Here is a 22878-nt window from a genome sequence, read left to right as displayed (position 1 = left end):
ATATAGGTACACGGATTCTGTGACTGAGATGCTGACTCAACTAAACTTGCCCGAGCTTTCATAGCGGCGAAAAGTGGCTACACTAAAATTTATTTATTTAATGAAACATATAACCACTTCAATTTCGACACTCAAAGGTCCTTACAAAAGAGAACGTCACGGATGTCACGGTCCGTTAGGTCTAGCCACGAGGGCCAATATATGCCCATACCAGCAAAGGTTGACTCATTTAAGTACTCCCTCTTTCCTAAAACGATTGAAGATTGGAATGCGCTACCGCATAGTATAATGGAAATGGATTGTCTCGAACAGTTTCAAAAATCGGTACTGGCCTATTAGTCTTCTATGTAACCATCCTCTCACATTGTTAGCTTTCTTTGTGCAATGATAAGCAGCATGTGCAACATGACATGATTGAAATGATCCTACGGGATATTGAAGTTTCTGTTTGTGATGTTGAAAATATTATTTTGCATGGTACAGTTGTTGCTTGTAATTTTCGGTGCCTGTTATACAATGCTTATATTCTTGTGTGAAATTGGCACACCAAAGCAGTTGTATTTTCTCGATTGATTTGTGTAGCGCTCGTGTTTGTAGCGATCTTTGAAGCTTATTTTATGATTACTCCACCCTGTATCGGCCTTTGGACTAACAGTATCAATAAATAAATAAATAAATAAATAAACAGTTGAATTCTCTAAAACTATTATGTCCACTTTCTACATGTAAATATACATTCTTCTTTCACTTCTGAAATCAAACGGTTCGTTTATGGTACGCTATTTAAGATAATATTGCTATCCATGTTTTTTAATCAAATGAAGGATGAGAGCGTTTGATTTCAGAAGCGAAAGAAGAATGTACATTTACATATAGAAAGTGCAAAGAAAACATACATGAACAAAGGATAGAAGCAACAAAAGGATAAAGAGCACTCTACACTGCTTATAACGAACGCACTTCTCATTAATCAAAGTCACCGCTATTCTAATCCCATAGTTGTTAGGTGTGTCCGAATACACAAGGGCAGTAGGCTGAGAGTGGGGTGCGGCTCACTAACAGTTCTGGCACATGGCCGCGTAGGTGAAGAGCGCCGAGCTGTCGTCGACGGAAGGCACTGGTCGCCCCTTGGGCGAACTCCAGGTTGCCACGCGATGGAACCTTGTACTGGCTCAGGAGGTTAGGCAGTCCAGGTTCTGCCTGCGGGAATCTGGAAGCTCGAGCCCGTGGTCCGACAGCTCACTCCAGTCACGCGGTGGGAACTTGTCCTAGCTCGGGAGGATATAGGCAGTCCAGCTTCTGCCGGTAGGAGTCTGGAAGCTTGGGCCCACAGCCCGACGGCTTACTCCCGTTACCGGGGGACGCTGACTTCTTCGGCGCTCACTTGCGTCCGAACACCACCACGTCATTCTAGGGTCGCGTCCTCATCTCTTCTTCCTTCCTTTTCTTCTACGTCACCCATCGTGTACGGCCCTTAATGGTTCCTTTCTTCTTAGTATTTTCTTTTGACGGTGCGTCAGATATCACGCGCGTTGCTTCTTCGTCGTCGGCTTCTTGCGCTCACCCATTCGCTCTCAATGTTGTCTTCGCCGCACGGCTCCCTTTATCTACGACACTGACTTCGCGCACTGTCGCTCCCTAACATACAAGAAAAAGTCCCCCTTTTGAAAAAAGTTTGTTTTTTGGAGAAAAATAAACTGAAGTTCAGTGCGCGACACGACACTACTTGGTTAATTAAACTACACACACACAAAAAACTCCACAGTCAAGTGGTCACGAGGCAACTATTATAGATGGCGTCTTCATAGCCGACTCATATAATCCGCACCAACATTTTCTGGGCCTTTAATGTGCTTTACCCCAAACGAATATTCTTGTAATGCAAGGCTCCACCGCAACACCCTGTTGTTCAAGTGCTTCACTTTTAATAGATATTGTAAGGGCTGGTGATCGGTTTGTACCTCGAATGATGTTCCATAGAGGAAGACGTGAAATTTCTCGATCTCCCAAACTAACGCCCAACATTCCCGCTCGATTGCGGAGTATCTCTTTTCGCGAGGCTGAAGTTGACGGCTGGCATACGACACAGGGTGGAGGAAACCATCATGGTCTTGCATGAGAATAGCGCCTATACAGGAGTCTGAAGCGTCTGAGCGGGGCACAAACTTCTTTTCAAGGTCAGGTGATTTTACAATTTGTCCAGAAGATAGCGCTTCTTGAGTGATTCAAACGCTTCTTCTCCTTCCCTGTTCCATGCCGTTTTATTCTTCTCCATCTCCTTCATCATCTCGGAGAGGGGCTGTACCTTTTCGGCGTAACGGGGTATTAGGTCGCGGTAGTAACCAGCCAACCCAAAAAATGAGCGAAGTTGCTTCTTTGTCTCTGGCTTAGAAGCGCCAGCGATTTTCTTTATTGTGCTTTCGACTGGCTGGATGTTGCCGTCTCCCAGTCGGTGACCCAAAAAGGTGAATGTGGTCATAGCCACTTCACATTTCTGAGGTTTGATCTTCAATCCTGCTTGTCGCACTCTGGAAAACAATTATTTCAAGGTTGCTAGATACTCTTCCCATGTTGTGGTAGCGACCAGCACGTCGTCTATGTAATCAACCACATTTAGGATTCCCAGAAGCAGCCTTATCATCAGACGAATGAACAGCAAGGATGCGGTCTTCATTCCAAAAGGCATATAGAGGAAATTGTAATGACCAGATTGAGTTGAAAAGTCAGTCTTCCGCTGCGATTCTTTTTCGAGTGGTACCTGCCAATATCCTTTGATAAAGTCAAGCTTGGAGAACCATCTTTTCGTCCCCACTTCGGCAAACAAGTGATCGGTTCTGGGTATAGGTTCTGAGTCAGAGACTAGAGCACTATTTATGCGTCGAAAATCTATGCTCTGTAGCTCTTGTCTGGTTTCTTAACTAGAAAGAGAGGGGAATTATATGGTGACTCGGAATGTTATATAACCCCAAGCTTCAACATGTCCTGGACCTCCTTTTCAACGACTTTTTTCATGGCAAACGGTAAAGGGTATTGGGCAGGGTGAATTGATTCCAGGGTGGTCATTTATAATTGGCATTCCACCAGGTTTGTTTTACCCGAAATCTCCGTATGTCTTTATATGTATTTAGTACATCACATATTTCGGCGCACTGAATCTCCTCCATACCATCTCCGATCGTGACGGCGTCAATGCCACAGCTCTCATGGACCTTGAAGGTAGGTAATGGCTTCTCGGACTCCTCTTCCTCGACCACCGCAAAAGATGATGCTTCAGGAAGCGCTTCCATCTGACGCTCTTCATATTTTTTTAGCATGCTGAGGAAAAAAAATATTTTGCTGTGTCCCAGGTCCAGCCAATTCTCGTATTCATTCTTCTTCTCTGTGACAAGAAACAGCCCTTTCCACTGAATTAGTAATTTGTTGTTATTTGTGGGAAGCAAAATCAGGGCCTGGTCGCCAACTTTGAGTTCTCGTTATTTGCTGCGGCGATCGTAATACTTCATTTGCGACTTCTGAGCTCGGCTCAAGTTTTGTTGTGCCAGCTCTAACGTCTTCTCGAGACGTTCTCTTAAATCTAGGACATATCCGCATGCCGTTCACCAAGAAGAGGCCCACATCTTTTCCCACCCGGTATGACTACATCAAGTCCTTTATTTTTCGCTACCCTTTTCTCGAGATGGCAGTCGCTTCTCCGGTATTTTGAACCCTCAATATCTCAAGCTCGAGGCACTTCATCTCGAGCGCTTCACGTGCTACGCGTTCGCGTTCCTCTTTGGCCTCCCGTGCTGAGCGCTCTTCTCTGGCATCACGTGCTACACTCTCCAATTGTTTTCCTTATGCTACTTAAGAATTCTTCTAGTTCCTCGTCATCTGCCTCGATCGCCTCAGTTATCTCTGGCTTTCTCTTTCTCTCTGAAATTCCTATGTTCAGCTGACTGGCCAGTTCAAGCAATTCCGGCTTCTTTAACGCCTTCAGGTCCATGGCTGTCCTTAATGCTTGTATTTGTTAACTGTTACACGACCGTGACGCATTCTAAAAACACTCGTCAACGGTTTACTACTATCACTGCTCTGTACTTCCCCCTGAAAATGTGTAAAGCCGGGTGATATTTAAGTGAAAAAAAAAAAGCCGTGCACTAACCAACTGCAGTCATGAATCCTGCGACGATCGTTCCAAAATTGCTATCCAGAGACGTTGGTTCTTGCCAGGACGAAATGTCGTCGATCCCAACAGCTGCCAACCAATTGTTGCGACGCCGGTTACTTGAACCTCTACCGGCGTTACTAATGCGTAGCGTGGCGTTGTCGGCAGGCCGCAGGCTTCCGAGGGACCATCGTGACCAAGCATAAGCCAGACAATTTCTAGTGCGAAAGTTGCACAGTTTATTCTATTGTAACGAAGTAGGCAAGAAAGAAGACAATACAAAAAGATTCATTGCGGGGCCGCTTAAATAGGCGCGCTAAAATCGTAGACAGAATTTTGTTCACGCCAACATCACATAGTATGTACCAAGTCCGGTTGGTGATTAGTGGTTGCTCCTTCTCTCCTATCTGATGTTGCACGTTCTTGTCTCCACTGGCGGTAACCCGTGGGTTCCGTTTGGTTTGAGGAAGGAGAGCCTCCCCTTGACTGGCACAGTTCGCACCAAGGCACCCCTCTGCCTGTCCTGTGCACACACACAGGGGTTCATAATCACTGCGGGGCGCAAGCCAGATCGGGAACCACCTGAGACACGCATTGGAATTTCGGATCTACCCTGCGCTTTCCGATTAGGCATGACTTTCGATAATCCTTTTGCACTGAGTGCTTCACACCTAACGTATACAGCGGATAATCCTATTTGCACTGGAGGCTTCACGCAATCCTAACAATACAAAATGATGTCATACCGGTCGTCGGTGACCTGCTTAACTGGCCTGGTCTCCCTTGGGGAAATGGCGGCGTGGATTGCTGCCTCCTTTCTCTCCCGAAAAGGCTCGGACCCCTTCCTTGAATTGGTTTTTGCAGCATCGAAGAGACACATGAACCGTTAGGTGACAAAGGTCTCTCCACCAATCGCGTACTCAGACAAATCGCGCAAGCCAACGCGATCCAACAGGTACCATAGTTTAAGCAACCAGACATGGCCTCGAAAAGATGCAGGGAACAAAAGTAATCATGACTGATGGGCAGAGCCCAGCGTGAACCGACCGCGACACGTACACACACTGGACGACAACTGTTTCGTAATCCCTCAAGGTCTGCCACGTGCAGAACAATCATTGGAGTGCGCACACACAGTGACTGTTAGGTATGACTGCGTCGGCCAGGCGAAAGCACATTCCCGAGGCGACGTCACAGTCATTCCGCGCAAAGGCTCCTAGTCGACAGAGCCGGTTATTTTATTGCGGTATCAATTGTATGAACACTCTAGGCGTATTTCTGACGTCACCGTCACCATAATATTCCGTATGAAGTCTTAGGGCGACAACATCGTCGCCGCGCACCGTATACTGCATGTGAAAGTGAAAGCGTGCGAAGGTGCGCCGACGATGGTGGCTCAAACTCGCACACACAAGGGAGGAAAGCCGGGGAGGGGGGGAGCGCGCCTTCCTCCGTCGCGCGCAAGGTACCGGGGGGGGGGGGGGGGGGGGGCGGGGGTGCGAGGGAGCCGGGGCGTTCTACTTCGGCGGCGGCTGCTTATGGCGCGGCCGCGCGCGCCCTATCTTGATTGGACAGCGTGCGTCGAGTGCTGAAATCTTGGGGTCCTATAACGTAAAATTATTCCACAATGTTTTTATTCGAATCTCCTGACGTCAAATTTGCATAACCGCCGATGCAAGAATCAGGCAAGCATCGGATGGTCCCCCGCAGGGTTGTCTTAACAGACCAATCAAACACTCTCCTTGTTCATAGGAGGTCACTTTTGCTTCCTTCAAAAATGAATAATAAAGCCTACGCTGAGCGGCTTGTCTTCTGTAATTGGCTGAAAAGAGGCGAGGAGCACGCTCACGTAGAGAGGGATTTGATGGGGCCGAGCCACTGCACTGAAAATCGATAACCGGACGAAGAGGGTGGTGCCGGCGTTTGCGATTGGTCCGCTTTCCCTTATTTAACTTGCGGTGGTTGGTCGAACATCGCGGCGGCATGCAACGGAAGCTTAAGAATGACGCTAAAATGGATCCTCAGCTTGGCAGAATGAGGTTGTAAACGTGCCGAAAGCGCTCGAAAACGTTACGCGGCCACGCAAAAAGCTTTATTATACGCAAATAAACCCATGCTTTCCGGTAGGCGCGAGTAGCCAGTGCCTGGGCGATCGGCGGCAGCCATCTTTTATTCCTTTCGGAACGGGGCAGCCTGCAGCTATTCAGAAGAAAACTCAATTTCGTTCGGCATATTAATGCACCTTTAACGCGTACACGTCAATTTGACGCGGTGAGTTTTTGTGGTTTTGTGACGTCGCGTTACAGGCATGTGAAGTGGGTGCAGCCCGAAAGCCTTTGACCAATAGTCGAGGGCTAATGGCGAAAAAGCGTCGAATCAGAAATAACTATTTTGCTTTTGTTCGGTCAAATCGTGCTTAATCAGTGTGCCCTCGTCATATCAGATGGAGAGCTATCGCGGTTTTCGTGACGTCCCGTGACAACCAGGCGAAGTGAGGGTGGTCCAAAAAAGTTCTAAACCAATCGCGTAGGGCTGATTGCAGAATTGGAATAGAAAAGCTTGGAATAGCTTTACGTTATAGCGCCCTTGTTGTGCGCTGTGTTTTCGCCGCTTATTCGGGTTGAAGATGGAAGCCCCACGAAGGTCAATTCGCTCGCTACTTGCTGCCGCCCTTTCTCACTCCAGCGTTTAGACAGCGAGTGTGGGCTGTTATCGAGTGAGATGTGTCCATGTTTGCTTGTGCGCGCTTGACACCATGCTTGTTAAGTTAGTTTGTAAGCGAATGTTTACATGTTTATACGGCTGATAAAACTACTATGCTTTCTTCGTATAGCTATCTTCTAATTTTCTATTGCAATGGATGCTTCGTCTTTCTGGCGAAAGTGCGACCTTTGCGTGCTTCTTGGACACCACTCTCTGTCCGGCTTCACTGCATGAAGGAAGAGCAACAGTCACAAAAAGAAAAAAAACCTGGCTCGCCATCCCGGTCCTACGAAAATTGATGTCCAGTGAAGCTGTTGGAAACTACGACTACAACTGAGTAGGGGGGGGGTGGGGGTGGGGGGTATGCGTATTCTACCACCGGCGCATTATTCAGCCACAGGATATTTTGGAAGTGTGGACTTCCCCTGTTCTGGAATTCCACGGCAATACAACCAGTGGCACCACGTCCCCGCTGGTCGTATTGCGTTTCTTTTCCATTTGCAGCTCCTCGTAGTGACCTTGCTCCTCGGGAGTCCTATCTGTTGCCTACCCGTAACAGTGCTGCAACAACAATACCATGATTTGCTGGCCTGCTTTTTATATATATGGCAAGCTCGTGACATCACTTCCCACGTCGCAAGCTGCCGTCGCCGCGGCAGCTTGTGCAACAGTAATCTTTACCGGGAAACGTATGCGGGCAGCGCTACGTGCTTCGCATTGTTAGCAGGAGTGCCTTATCATCAGTTATGTGGTTTGGATGCTTGTTTTGTACTTTTTCTTTATTGAAGTGAATGCTGTGCTGTATGTTGTATGCGTGATACCAAAGAATGTATGCACTTTTCGCTGTAATCACTGAAGGTTTTATTTTTTCCCGTGAGGACGACGATGCGAGAAATCGCCACCAACTAGAGGCTAACAGCTTCGCTGTAAAAAAGACTTGCGGCATACTTTTTTAGCCTCAATATATTGTGAGGTTTGGGACGTTAACAGTCATATAGGCGCAGGGGATATAAGGAACAGACAATAAAAGGCGTTGTAGCTGGGTATAGTGCCAGATTTGGAACATTATAAATCATATAAGGAACGTTGAACAAAAGAAGTCCCGCCATATAAGGAACTATTAGGGCCATATATGGTGTTGTTGTTGTCCGAGTCTGGGGTTCGTGGTTCGGACTGGCGCGTCACTGTGAGGCTCGCTTGCATGCGCCACCGGGTGCCTAAAACATTGCAACTGCCCTGTGCTATACAGGGCTTCGCACTAGGTTGGCTAAGCGTACCCACGCCGTCGTCCTTATCTATCACCGAGAGGTGCTTGTTGGTTGGGAGGTGAGATCGGGAGGTTCAAGGAAAACAGAAACTGGTTTATTTTACATATTTCCACAACTGGCTGCAGATATGGGAGCACAGTTCATGTCCGAGAGCTTTAACCGTCTGAGCTGACTACAAGTCTGAGCACACTACATCAGCGCCCATAAAGTACCAAAGGTGTCCTCTTTTAAAACAGTTCTTTTCCCTATAGTTAACTAGATGAGGTGATTTGATGGCGGTATTTGGTCTAATATTAATGCTTGAACTCTTCTCAAAATTTCACCCATGGTCGCACCACCTTGCTGGACTCCGTCTCTGATGTTCAACCTTCAAACTCACCTACGAAACAATGACAAGGCAATCTGGAAACTGGTCCACGCTGTTTCCACGGAAGTCGTCGACACTGGCTCATTGCTGTCCATGACGGTCAGCTCGTCAGGATCATGAGCCTGGCCTTCACAGTCGTTACCGCTTCCACGGAGTGCAGCGGCTGTTGTCGCCTCGAAGGGAGCGCCTTGTTTGCCCGTCTAAGCCAACAACGGGCCCGGTCGCCGACCCGGCGGGCGCTGGTGAAGGGGTTGTCTTTTATGACGCATCCAAAGAAGGCGCATGGCTGTTTTGGGACGCGACAGACTCCTCCGCCGCCTGGAGATACGACCTGAGGGTGACCAGCTTTCAGGTTACCCGAAGCCTTGCTGTTCAGTCCGGGCGTCATCTCCTCACCGACAGACAACTCTCGGAGACAGATACCGACAACGGCGTGGTTTCGCTTAGCCAGCTTACCGCGACGTCCTGGTATAGCGCAGGTCAGGTACCATGTTTTAGGCGCCCCGGCGAAGTCGGCAAGCTACCATCAATGCTTCGCGAAAGTGCAGCGTTGGCAAATGGACTGCTCACTTAAAGAATGGCAACTGATGGCAGCAGCATTTGGCCCTTTTGTTCGCAGAATTTCTCACAAATTCAAGCATCTTCAAAATACTGTATCGTAATATAATGTATCAAGTCCAGCTTTAATTCGAGCAAACCGGATTTTTAAGCAGATTCCTTGGATGAAATTCACGATTCTTGCGGCCTATTGCCGAACTTGCAGTGCCGCTCATTTGGGCAATCCGCTACAGCCCATATTAATATGCTCACTGTGCATAAAGTGTTTTGATTAGAAAAATATGAAAAATTTGCCTGACTTGACCTAATTGAGAATTGTGCTGGGTTTTATTGTCCTTATACCCCTCACTCACCTAACCCCGCCCCTTGCTGCAGTGGATTTCTCCTAGCTGCAGTGGTATGCAAGCAAAAAAGGACTGGAATCGTCATATTCCTGTTTGCTGTAATTCGAAGATTGATCAGGTAAGTTTGCCATAGAAGGAAGTGCGCCTGTATAAATAGGAACAAAGAGCTGCACCGTAGCCTGTTCATTTTCATTTATGTGACATGTATTTGCATATCCTTTAATCCAAAGTTAATTCCTGCTGAGTGAGCACTAGTATATGCTTATTGTACACATTAATAAAGTAATACTTTACAGGCAAACGTCGGCGTCTCCCTTTTTTGATATTGTATAGCAGCTGTGGCCTCATAATTTGCGCGATAATCACCAATGCGATTTAAAATTGAACGTTTTCATTAAATAACGTTATAGTTAGTGACATCAAGGAGCATGTTAAGCTTGCAAAGCGGAAGTCAGCCAATACTCAAATAAAAGCGCTTTGCTAAAATACCTGTGCCTAGCACGAGCATTGAGAAATACGGACTGAAAAATGCGCATGAGATGGATTCATGTTCCATTTATTGTTTCTTTTTCGTGCAATTGTTACGCAGTGCGGAGACATACTTATTGAAACAACAATGCATTTTTTGTGTTTTGTAAAAGGTTGTAGTATTGGAATACCAACTAAATGGACAGCCCTTCACCACTTTCAGGCTTCATGAGCCTTCAGATAATGAATACATTGAATTGGTAAAATTGGTTTCATTACTGGACAAGAGTCTGGATCCGAGCTAGTTGGTACACAGCTTCATTTTCCTTAAGGCAGGTCAAGCGCGCAAAGACACGGACGGCGAAAAGAAGAAAAACAAGATGCTACTTCCAACTAATTTTGTTTGCATGAACCCTCGTATACATACATTAACCATTCAAGTCACGGCACATGCGTCAGAACCAATGATAACTATATCGCTGTGTCAAATGATGCCCCACAGCGCACGCTCATACCTTCACGTGTCTGCAGAACGCTATGATTACACTATGAAAACATGAACCGATTAAAGATGTTGACCAAGAGATCGTCAAAGGATAAAATGTCGAGTATAAAAAGCTTCACTTTACAAAAACGTCATTTTAAGCATTAAAGCACAAAGTAACTGGAACGCCAATGCAAAGTTTGGAAATTAATATATCGAAATTGGTGTCATCCTTAGATTTCGTTCCAAGTGGATCCGCCTTGTGAACTCCACGGCTAGAATTTGTAAATTCTAATATCAGCCTTAAGGTAATTAGTTAAAAACTTGATTAGTGAATTTCTGTTTATTAGTCGATTATGGATTTCAATGTTTTGCGCAAGTAGAGCCCGCCGCTTCGAGTAGACCGCCTCATGAACTAGAATTCCGCTATCTGTCGTATATATATATATAAATATATATATATATATATATATATATACCAGGTGGTGCGTTAACTGTACATGCAATGTATTCTGATGAATGCCGGACCCCGGCCAAAACGTCAATAAACCGCTTAATACGCGCGTCTACTTCACTGTAAATATTTACCCGGACCTAGTACTGCTTTCTTTCTGGTGAATATATATATATATATATATATATATATATATATATATATATATATATATATATATATATATATATATATATATATATATATATATATATATATATATATGTTGCAGATAGCACAATTTAGTTCAATTAGCTAAATAATCACACTTGAAGACATGGTCAACGAGAAGAAAGGGGGTTAACCGAGGGGCCTGATTTTTATTACTCACATCATAAGAAGTCAACAAACACTGACACCAAGGACAACATAGGGGAAATTACTTGTGATTAATAAATGAAATAAAAAACGATAAATTATAGGAAATTAAAGTGGATGAAAAAACAACTTGCCGCAGGTGGGAACCGAACCCACGACCTTCATGCGCAACCCACAACACACAACCAATCATGCGAAGGTTGTGGGTTCGGTTCCCACCTGCAGCAAGTTGCTTTTTCATCCACTTTAATTTCCTATAATTTATCGTTTCATTATTTCATTTATTAAGCACAAGTAATTTCCCCTATGTTGTCCTTGGTATCAGTGTTTGTTGGCTTCTTATGATTTGAAGACATGGTGTAATTCAACACAATAGCGAATAAATGCAGTTGGTTACATGAAAAGTCACTATATATATATATATATGTGTGCGTGTGTGTGTGTGTGTGTGTGTGTGTGTGTGTGGGCGCGCGCGCGCGCGTGTGTGTGTGGGGGGGGGGGTGTGCTAGTTTATCGCGTTTTCTTTCTGCAATACTGCCATCACAGCATGGCCTCAGAACATTTTATTAAACATTTAACTAAACAAGATCGTGCTTCACAGTATCATTTCTCTAACTAAACAACCAATCATGAATAATTAGCAAACGGGTTGCGGTCGCTTCTCGCCCACGTGGTGCCTGCCGTGCTTAAAGGGATGCGTACCGATAAGAGCATCCTGGCATAAGTTATGTCCTTCGTTTGAAAAATCTGCTTTAAAAAAGCAATACCGCCATGTATACAGAGTAAAGACTCGATGTAACAACACTGAATGGGAGCCTTAACTTACTTCTTTATATGCATTAACTCGTTATTGCGGCTGTCTGCCCTCACAGCCGACATTCGCAGTGAGTGATGTGGGGAGAGGACGCTTTTCATGAGCAGCTCAAATATCCACAGGCGAAATACCGCGTTAATGAAAAACACAGTACATTGTAGCTATAATAACAATTAGGTGGTGCGAGAAATTTGAAAATCAATGTAATCCGGTACTACGGTTCAAAAATGTCATTGTGTAAAAACAGAGTTCTTGTCGTGGTGGGAAATTAACCAAAGGTCCCTCGGACAATTCGCATTGAAGGCCCTCGTTAAAAGCACAAATGAAGCAGGGGTGGGTGACACCGGTTGGACATTTTGAATTAAGAGAAGCGCAGAACCAAATTAGTTTGGAGAAAGATTCGGGGACATGGATGACATGAAATAAATGGGCGGCTACAGTGCCCAAATATCAGTTCCTATAAATCGTGGACACGGAATCGAGGAAGCGGTCAATAAAGTTGGCAAGCAAGTGCAGAGTAAATGAAAGTGCAATATAGAACGCGTAGTCATTAAAAGTAAACTGAGAGAAGCAGAGGTGGTGAATTGAATGCAAAGAATGAAAACGAGAAAAGTCCACGAAGATCAGCACATACGACAAGAAAGAAATCAGGAGGGAAAGTTCCAATGATAACGCACAGGACAGTGCATTGTTGTTTACTGCGCGAGCTGGCTGGCTGAGGACAAAAATGTACCGGAACCAACATTCGCAACAGGATAAGGCGCATGTGTCTCATGCAGCAAGTGCCTGGTGACGACTACTGAACACATCGTTACTAAATTAAAAAAAAAATTCGTCCAGCAACACTTGTAGGGAACATACATTTTGCATAAGCTTTGGGATTCAAACTGTATGCAAGCATTATCTACTCAGAGATAGAGGTAAGCAAGAGACGTTTAGATATGTTCGTAGAAAAAAAGGAGGGAAAAGATCAATAGAGCTGATGTCGTTACAGGCATTGGTGGGTGTACAGCATCAAAACATTCACGCAGAAACTGCTCTGGGCGTTGCCTATAAGTATGCGTAAACACTGTGCCACTTGCTCATCTCCACGCAGTCCGGGGTCGTTATCAACGTTATGTAATTTGATCCGGCCACTACAAACGACAGCGCTGCGTTTGGTGCGGACGGCGCCGCAAGCTGCATGGTTAACGCAGGTGAAGTACTGCAGGCGGCGGCACCAGGTCCGCTGATGATGTTCAGATTATTTAAAGCCGTTATCGTTCTTTAGCGCCTTATCCATCAGCGTCGAATTAATAGGAATCGTGAACAGATGTACTCCGGCGGCAGTTGCGTAAAGCGTGGCCGAGCAAATAATTTTTTTTTTAATTATGGGGTTTTACGTGCCAAAACCACTTTCTGATTATGAGGCACGCCGTAGTGGAGGACTCCGGAAATTTCGACCACCTGGGGTTCTTTAACGTGCACCTAAATCTAAGTACACAGGTATTTTCGCATTTCCCCCCATCGAGATGCGGCTGCCGTAGCCGGTATTCGATCCCGCGACCTCGTGCTCAGCAGCCCAACACCATAGCCACTGAGCAACCACGGCGGGTGGCCGAGCAAACCGTTTCTTGAAAGCGATATACGATGCGGACAGAGTGCCGACGGCTGATAGCTCCGCGCGCTGTTTACGCCCATTCGCGTTGAAGAGAGACGCGTGGGCCCATATCTTGAAAGCGATCTGGGAAGGGGCCGGGTGCGGCGTGTGCTAGAGTCTTGTTTTCCAAACAATGGCACATACACTCTATGGAGGATCGGCCAAGAAGCAGACGGTTTCCAGTATGTTTAGAATAAAACAAAACTAAATTTCAACAGTAGAGCGTGGGAGTAAAGAAATGTGATTTTGAAGCTAAAAAATATTGTTAGGAATTTTGAGATATAATAAGTTAACATAAAGAAAGGAAATAATAGAAATAATTGATAATTATAGAAATTCAGCAAGGTACTCTTTTCGTCTCTCTAATAAAGTTGTTAACTGCGAGAAAAGCAGCCCTGGGACTGGATCCCTGTGAAGTAGCCCCAAAAGAAAGAATGGTTGGCGAGGTCAGCGATAGCCCAAAATTTCTAAATGAGCTTTCTAAGAGTTTTCTTTTTCTGTAAAAACGTCGGCACGAGACAATGTAATGGTCAATAGATTCAGGTGCATTGCAAAAAGAACATAGTGTGGGCACAGCGAGTCCAAACCTGTGTAAGTAAAAATTTAGAGGCGGTATACGACATCTAAATATTGTCAAGGAAACTTCCAATTGCCTTGAAGGATACCAATTATTATTCCACGGTAAACCAAGGTGGTGGAATTCAGAAGATGGTGTTAGCATGGATATTGTAGAATTTTGTGATATAGAAAGATTTCTGCACCTAGCCACGGCGACATAAGCTGTTGTCGCCCAAACAGATATCATAGGATGTCACGGCGTAGATCTTTTCACCGTACTAGGTTCTTTAACGTGGTCAATGCAGACCGAGTTAGGAAATACGAAGCGTAGGCTCTCTGTCGCACACAAACAAACAATGCTTTATATGAATTTGATGACATATAACTGCTGACAAAGGTTAATATGGATTACTTAAAGTATGGAGTCTCTAAACAGTCTGCAGGCTACAGAATCATATGATTAAAGTTCACGCATCACCATATTGTTCGGTGTGGGGCGTCGGTCAAGATCACGGCTGTAATGGTGCAGACGACGAGTGGGCTGCTGCTGAGGTACCCCAGCTGGAGTTGGGAGGCGAGGCGACGTGGCACGACGGGACAGGAACATAAGCCAGGAGGAAAGGTCGCGAGCACAGAAGCTGTGGTTGGGGCTCCGCTGGGCGGCTCGCAGACAAATGCCAGCGTCAGACGTTGAGCCGTAGGCTCAGGAACACCAGACATAGGCAGGAGCCCGGACCCATGGGCCAACGGGCTGCTTCTTCCTCCATGGGTCTTCTTCGCTCTGATTCCTATGTCACCCAGGCCCCCTCCCGCGTTCCACGCTCGCGCCACGAGGCTCTCCGGACGTTCTTGTTTTTCTTTGTCTTTCTTTTTTTTTCTTCTTGTGCCATTGCACGATCATGCTCGCGTCTTCGTCGTCATCATTGTCGTCTTCGCCTTTCCTTTTCAACGCAGCACGTGCACCTCATGACATTACCCCGCAATTCAAGATTTTTTTTCAGAAACAAACAAACAGAAAACAGAGGTGCGTATCACATTGATTTGGTGTCAACTAACAGCATGAATAGTTGTTATCCACAGTTGGGGCTGTTTAACATGTTACACGTATACTTCACAAGGCAACATAACACATGTTATTCAAACACGAAAATTCACAGCATATTTCAGCTACCAAACACTGACAAATTATTATAAATCTTATTCCAACGAAACCCCATCTTCTGTAACGAGTGGTTACATTCGGCTTAGGTAGCCCGCTCCCAAAGTCTCAACACCCTCAATGTGTACAACTCTAAAGTCAAACTAATGCAATAATAACGCCAAGCGCAGCATGCATGCGTTCTCCCACTTTGCTCTTGCCAAATATTGTAATGGTTGGTGGTCTGTCTGTACTGTGAACCGTCTACTGTATATGTAAAAGGAAAACTTGCGGATTGCCCACACAAGAGCTAAACATTCTCGCTGAATAGTGGCATATCTTGTTTCCCGTTGGAGAAGACTTTTACTGCCATACGATATAGGGTGCCGAATGCCTCCATGTTCTTGCATCAGTACAGCTCCCAGTGCAGGGTCCGATGCATCTGTACGAAAGATAAACTCCCTTGAAAAGTCAGGTTTTTGGAGTATTGGATGCTGTCATAGCGCAATCTTGAGTTTCTCAAACGGTATCTCACATTCTGGCGTCCAGTGGACATCGTTTGGCGCTTGTTTTCGGGCAAGTTCTATTAACGGCTCGGGAATTAGAGCGTATTGCTCTATGAATTGACGGTAATAACCAGCTAGACCAAGGAAAGCACGGAGAAGTTTTTTGGTGCGAGATCGTTCCACCTCAATTACTTTCTGAAAAGTTGTCGGCAGTGGTTCAATCACACCGGAACCTATCCCGTGTCCCAGGAATGCGATTTTCCTTGCTCCGATATGGCACTTCTCAGGTTTTATCGTGAGCCCAGCCTCATTTATCCGTTTTAGCACCATTTCTAGTGCAACCATATGCTCCTCCCACGTGTCAGTCGCCACTAGAGAGAGAGAGAAAGGCAAAGGAAAGACAGGGAGGTTAACCAGAGATTATCTCCGGTTGGCTACCCTGTACTGGGGGAGGGGCAAGGGGACGCGATAGGTGTGAGAGAGAAGGATTAAGAAAACAAAAAAAAAACTACACACACACGCACGAGTCGCCACTAGAACATCGTCAATATAGTGCTGGACGTTTGGGATCCCTTCTAGTACGTTTCTCAATAAACGAGTGAAAATTGCCGATGCAGTTTTCATACCAAAAGGCATGAAAAGGAACAGATAGTGGCCTCATACTGTTGAAAAGGCCGTTTTTTTCTTCGACTGCTCAGTGAGAGGGACTTGCCAATATCTTTTGACAAGGTCGAATATTGAGAAGTAGCGCCTTGCGCTCACTTCGTCGAAAAGTATATCAGGTCAATGCTATTGACTCTGCATCTGGAATGAACGTTTCATTCAACCGACGAAAGTCGATGCATGTCCTAGATGAGCCATTCGACTTTTTCACTAATACCAGAGGAGAATTATATGGACATGAAGATCTTTCTATGACACTCAGTGTTGCCATCTCCTGCATTTCCTTTTCAATAACCTCCTTAAAACAAAAGTTGTGGAGTGTTAAGAGGAACAGCTGTCGTCAATTGTAAGTTGCAATGTGTCAGAGTTTTCACTCCGGGCATGCTTTAAAAGACTTCTCGGTATTGTTGCAGCAATTGGTTAAGCTGCTGCTGTTGTGAACTGGTAACCTTCTGCCGTGAAGCGAAAACGTTGCAGCAAAGCTATTTTAACTTTGTCATACTCTAAACAGTCTTGCGGAGACAGTCTACCATACCCTGCAATGCTTCCCCCGTGAGGCACATGCAGAGTGCAATGGCCCACTGCGGTTCGTCCCAGCCTTGGAGACGCACTCAAATCTTTTGAGGTAAGCGTCCAAATTGTCTCGAGCGTACTCAAATTGCGGGAGAAACTTGTGCGGATTTATCGTTTGTGAACGAACTGCTTGTGCAGCTTCAGGGTATTCTCCCACCAGCGGTCTGTCACCTCCGGCTGCGTCCATTTCGGCGAGCTTACTGCGTAGCTGAATCTGTGTTCCTCCGCTTCTGGTCGAACTTGTTGAGACGTCGCGCGCCCGGCAGCAAGCCGTTCACGCTCCTCAGTGGCTTAGGGCTCCACTGACCTCTCATCGCGGTGACGCTTTTCTGCGTACATTACCGACTCTCTCAGTTCCACCCCCGATCAGCCTAAGCGTTCCCCAAGTTCCATTAATGTACGAGTGTCCATCGTCTGGATTGGGTGCTTGTCCGACAGAGAATAGCTTCGTCCTGTCGCGGACCCCACTGAGTCACGCCGTAGATCTTTTCACCGTACTAGGTTCTTTAACGCGGTCAATGCAAACCGATTTAGAAAATACCAGGGAGGGGAGACGACGTGGCACGACGGGACACGAACATAAGCCAGGAGGGAAGGTCGTGAGCACAGAAGCTGTGGTTGGTGCTCCGCTGGGCGGCTCGCAGACAAACGCCAGCTTCAGACGTTGAGCCGTACGCTCAGGAACACCAGACATAGGCAAGAGCCCGGACCCATGGGCCAACGGGCTGCTTCTTCCGCCCTGGGTCTTCTTCGCTCCGAATCCCACATCAACCAGGCCTCCTCCCGCGCTCCACGCTCGCGCCACGATGCTCTCCGGAGGTTCTTTTTTTTTCCTTTTTCTGGTGCCATTGCATGATCATGCTCGCGCCTTCGTAGTCATCATTGACGTCTTCGCTTTCAGTTTGCAACGCAGCACGTGCACTTCATGACATAGGGCCATTGAGGAATGCTCGTGTGAGTGAATCAGCCATTTCATTCAAGTGCAACCCACGATGTCCCGGTACCCAAAGCAAACATACTTTCCGTAATACAGAGGTACCACGAACAATATGTTCGCTGAATTCTTGAATTTGAAGATGCAGGAAGTGCTGTGCATACATAAAGTGATTCGGTCGCAATAGCAGCTAATAAGTCATTTTGGGAAAGCTTTCGTAATGCTAATACAACCCCTAATAATTATGCACGGAATATAGGAGTGAAGTCCGGAAGTCGAAGAAAGTAAGGCTATTGAAGAGATTCAGGGATCCTCACTCCTGCTTTCTCATTGCACACAGAAACTTCAGTAGCTGTTATAATGTCAGTGGCTATAGCAGGTGTTTGGGATCGTGTAAGATATTAATTAAATGTCGGCTTGCAAATAGTTCCGTATGATTTCGAAATATGCCATCGTACTCAATTTTGAGGACTGGTAAGGCATCATTTGAATAGCAAATTGACTTATGGACACATTCAATTGTTGTAACTGCGCTTGCACAAGTCTTATATGAGGGCTGTGTAATCTCGACAGCGATACTTAAAACAAAAACTCAGACGATTCAGTGATAAATACATATTGCGTACGTCTTTTTTAAAAGGTCATAACTTTTTTTTCTGAACCATAAGCATGCGGAATCTGCAATCAAGGGTGGCTATATGAGCTTCCTGATATAAAACAGTGTTGGCAATGAATCTACGCAGCCCGAGGCATAACCACAGAGCTTCCCTCTCTAAAAGTATAAGAGGCTAATTTTGATGGCGGGACGACATAAAATGACACGCAGCCGAGTTCAAATATGCGCCGAACATATATCTTATATATCATCAGGGAAAACAGGGAGGCGTGAGATGGCAATTCAAGATGGTCAGAAAAAGGAGAACAAGGTGAAAGCGGGAGCCAAGGTTTCGGCAAGTGGACTTTTCTTTTTCAAGGCGACATATGCTTTCCTCGCCACAGTATATATAGGTAGGGTTCTTTTAAAGCGGAGATAAGCTGGGTGGGTGCGGCAACGAGCGAAGGTGTATTAGCGGCGAAGGTGTAGAATTGAGAATAAAGGAGTGCTGTGCACAAGGCCGGTGACACGGCCGTCAGTCAATCACGTGTCAACGGCCGTGTGTCAGCCAGCGTGTAAACGGCGTGCACAGCACCCCTCTATTACCTGTTTCGCTGGTGGTCGTGGGCTATCGTGTCTCTGAAAGAGATAATAGAAAGAGCGGCAGAAACCGGTGCTCGTTAAAAAGAAATCTATAAAGGAAAATACTGAAATGGAATAAATAAATAAATAAATAAATAAAAGAAAAAAAATCGGAAAGGGAAAACAAAACACTAAGCAATCGAACCAAGTGTGGTTGTGTATAGGTTGAAATTTAGTATAGCGAATAGATTCTCAAGCTCCCTTTGAAACGTTTATGCCTATTGGTTGCAATGTCTTCAACTTATTGATAAGATATAATTCTCGGTATTTTCTGTCTCGTTCAGAACGCAAATTTGACTGTAAGATGTGGAGTTTAAGTTCATCAAAGTTATGACCTGGTTGGTTTAAATGCTCGGCGACGGTATTGGGACGCTTTCTAGCTGTGTCCGCGTGATGTCCGTTTAATCTAACGTTCATTGATTGTCCCGTTTCACCGATATATTGTTTCTTACAGAAGAAACATTCAATCACGTTTTGACTTCGTGTGCTTTGATTGACCTCGTGACTTTGACTTTGGCACGAAGTCAAAACTAGCTTTACTTGTACAAGTTCGGATGTGATTTATATGCTTGAATGTTCCTTCTGTAAGAAACAATATATCGCTGAAGTGGGACAATCAATAAACTTCGCATTAAACGGACATCGCGTTCACACAGCTAAAAATCTCCCCAAAGCCATCGCCGAGCATTTCAACCAACCAGGTCATAACCTTGATGAACTTAAACTCCACATCTTACAGTCAAATTTGCGTTCTGAACGAGACAGAAAATACCGAGAATTATACCTTATCAATAAGGTCAAGACATTGCAATCAATAAGCATAAACGTTTCAAAGGGAGCTTGAGAATCTATTCACTATGCTAAATTTCAACCTATACACAACCACAATTGGTTGGATTGCTTAGTGTTTTGTTTTCCCTTTCCGATTTTCTTCCTCTTATTTATTTATTTATTTATTCATTCCAGTTCAGTATTTTTCTTTATACATTTCTTTTTCACGAGCACCGGTTTCTGCCGCTCTTTCTATTATCTGTTTCAGAGACACGATAGCCCACGACTGCCAGCGAAACAGGTAATAGAGGGGTGCTGTGCACGTCGTTTACCTGCCGGCTGACACACGGCCGTTGACACGTGATTGACAGACGGCCGTGTCACCGGCCTTGTGCACAGCACTCCTTTATTCTAAATTCTACACCCTCGCCGCTAACACGCCTTCGCTCGTTGCCGCACCCACCCACCTTACGCCGTCTTCCCTTTAGAAGAACCCTACCTGTATATAGTTTGGCCAGGAAAGCATACACCGCCGTGAAAAATTGTGAATAAAACCGCTACAGACACGGGACGGAGGGAGACGACAACACAGGGCGGTACTTGCAACTGAATAGAGGATTGCAACTTTTATAGAGGATGGCGCCTATAACCCGACAACCATAAGTGACCACGATGAAGTAAAGACCAACAAAAGAATTTAAGATAGCAGAATCTTCTCGGAATTTAAAAACAACCGCATACACGTGGAAGCGAAAAAGCTGAAAGTGAGCAAGACAAAAGAAATGAATAACACGAAAACGTGAGCAACACAAAGGAAATTAATAACACATGAAAAAGATAACAACCCAAGATCAGAAACATGAAAGGGGACGAAACCGCTCGTGGAAATGATGGCACGAAAGAAAATACATAGCAGAATACAACTAAGGACTCACGTGGCAAGAAACGCCACTTCTTTTTTCAAGACAGAAACTGAAGAGGAACTAACGCATTCGTCCGGTTGCGAACGTAGATAGCCACTGGCTCTACAATCTCTTTCAAGCTGTCCCTTCCTTCTTCCTCTAACCTGTGTAAGGCTCAACTGAGAGGGAGGAAAGAGAAAAGCAGAAGGCAGGGAGGTTAACCGGCTGAACTGAGGAAGGCACAACTACGACAGTGAACTGGCACATTTGAACCCCCAGCCTCATCTATGGAAAGCGCGTGCTCTCGTAAACGATCATTAAGGCATCTACCAGCCTGTGAGGTACATAAACGCTCGCAACTGAGAGGGATCTTATATACGACACCTGTTGTGCATGCGACACGCTTGTTCATTTCTAGATGCTTCTTACCACACATGCCTTGTTCCCAATTGCCCTTTCCCAATATTTTGCACAGCTTGGAAAGTTTGCAAGCAGCAAAATGGTGGGAAAGGGCAATTCGGAAGAATGCACGTGTGGTAATAAGCATCTAGAAATGAACAAGCGTGTCGCATGCACAACAGGTGTCGTATAGAGGGTGTCCCACATAACTTGAGCGAAGAATTTAAAAATGAAAGGCACGTCGGAAGCGAATTGAACCGAACGCATACTATTTGCAATAGCCTATAGTAACTCAGATAATTCTTCCCCATAACTCACTAATTAATAAGTTTAATTACCCAACCTTTTAATTATCGCCTGAGGACCCCAAGTATGATAGGCAGAATTGTAGAGCACCTTCAGAAACCACCGATCGAGTTATTTCCTGCACAATACGCCTCACGTAGTCCTTTTTTTGCGGCTTGCAAAGAAAGCCCGCGAAATATGAGAAAAGCCACATGACGGGGCGTTTGCGCAGTGCCCATGGTAGCGTGCTGCTCTCAAGCGTGCGTTCGGTGAACAAGGTCGGCTGCATCGTAACTGGCGACGAGGAAGCGGGAGGGCGTTCTTTATCACATCGGCAGCGCTCGGCCAACAGCACGCATTTACGCCGTCATCCGAAGGGAGCCAACCTTGTTCACCGAATGCACGCTTGATGGCAGCACCATACCACTGCTCAAGCGCTTAGTCACGTGGCTTTTTTTTTTTCATATTTCGCGGGCTTTCTTTGCAAGCCGGAAATAAGAACTGCGTGAGACGTATCGTAAACGAAACAACTCGACCGATGGTTTCTGAAGGTGCTCTACAAGTCTGCTTATCATACTCGGGGTCCTCAGCGAATAATTAAAAGTTGGGTAATTAATGTTAAGTAGTGAGTTTTGGGGAAAACTAAAAATTGTCTGAGTTACTATAGGCTATTGCGTAAAGTATGCGTTCGATTCAATTCGCTTCCGACGCCCCTTTCATTTTTAAATTCTTGGCTCAAGGAGTACCACGTACCAATTCCACTTTCTAGAACTGACTCAGCGCAGAAGCTCCGCCTGCTTGCTCGGCACTGCACCATGACGCAATGGAATGAGCCACATTTGATAAATACTCGACTGTACTCCCTTCATCCAACATTAAGTAACCCAGCGCCATCACACGCTTCGCCGTGGAGACGCCACGCTCTTGTATCGACTGTGGTTGGGCGTTGCCTTCACCAAAGCATATACATTCCGCATAGGGATGACCGACACCGCAACCTGTGACCACTGCGGCCATGACGAATAAATTGACCATATTGTGTGCGCCTGCCCCCAGTACAGTCCACAGAGGGAATGCCTTCGCCACGAACTTGACCAACTGGACGACCAACCGCTATCGGAAAAAAAGAATTCTACAACATCGAAGGGACCTAACGTCACAGAAGGCCGTGCAAGCGCTATTGCGCTTTCTGCGATCTACCGGCCTTTGCGAACGTCTTTAACTGGAACGCCTTTTGTGTGTGTGTGTCTCCATGTGTGCGTGTTTTTTTTGTGTGTGTTTTTTTTAGCGTTTTCGCCTCTGTCATCTTTCT

At 45.7% G+C, this 22878-nt stretch overlaps 1 protein-coding gene across 2 annotated transcripts in view; it reads left to right on the top strand.

Moving 5' to 3' along the window:
- The window catches only part of LOC126547703 (nose resistant to fluoxetine protein 6-like), a 149285-nt gene that overhangs the window by 47312 nt on the left and 79095 nt on the right, over nucleotides 1–22878 (top strand). For both annotated transcript variants that reach the window (XM_055063324.2, XM_055063325.2), the window contains exon 8: nucleotides 9416–9502. In XM_055063324.2, coding sequence (XP_054919299.1) covers nucleotides 9416–9502 — 87 coding nt within the window. The remainder of the gene's footprint in view (nucleotides 1–9415; nucleotides 9503–22878) is intronic.

Source organism: Dermacentor andersoni, chromosome 1 (genome assembly GCF_023375885.2).
Source record: "Dermacentor andersoni chromosome 1, qqDerAnde1_hic_scaffold, whole genome shotgun sequence".
Taxonomy (NCBI): Eukaryota; Metazoa; Arthropoda; class Arachnida; order Ixodida; family Ixodidae; genus Dermacentor; species Dermacentor andersoni.
Note: the sequence above shows the minus strand (reverse complement) of the source record. Positions and strands in the feature narration are given on the sequence as shown.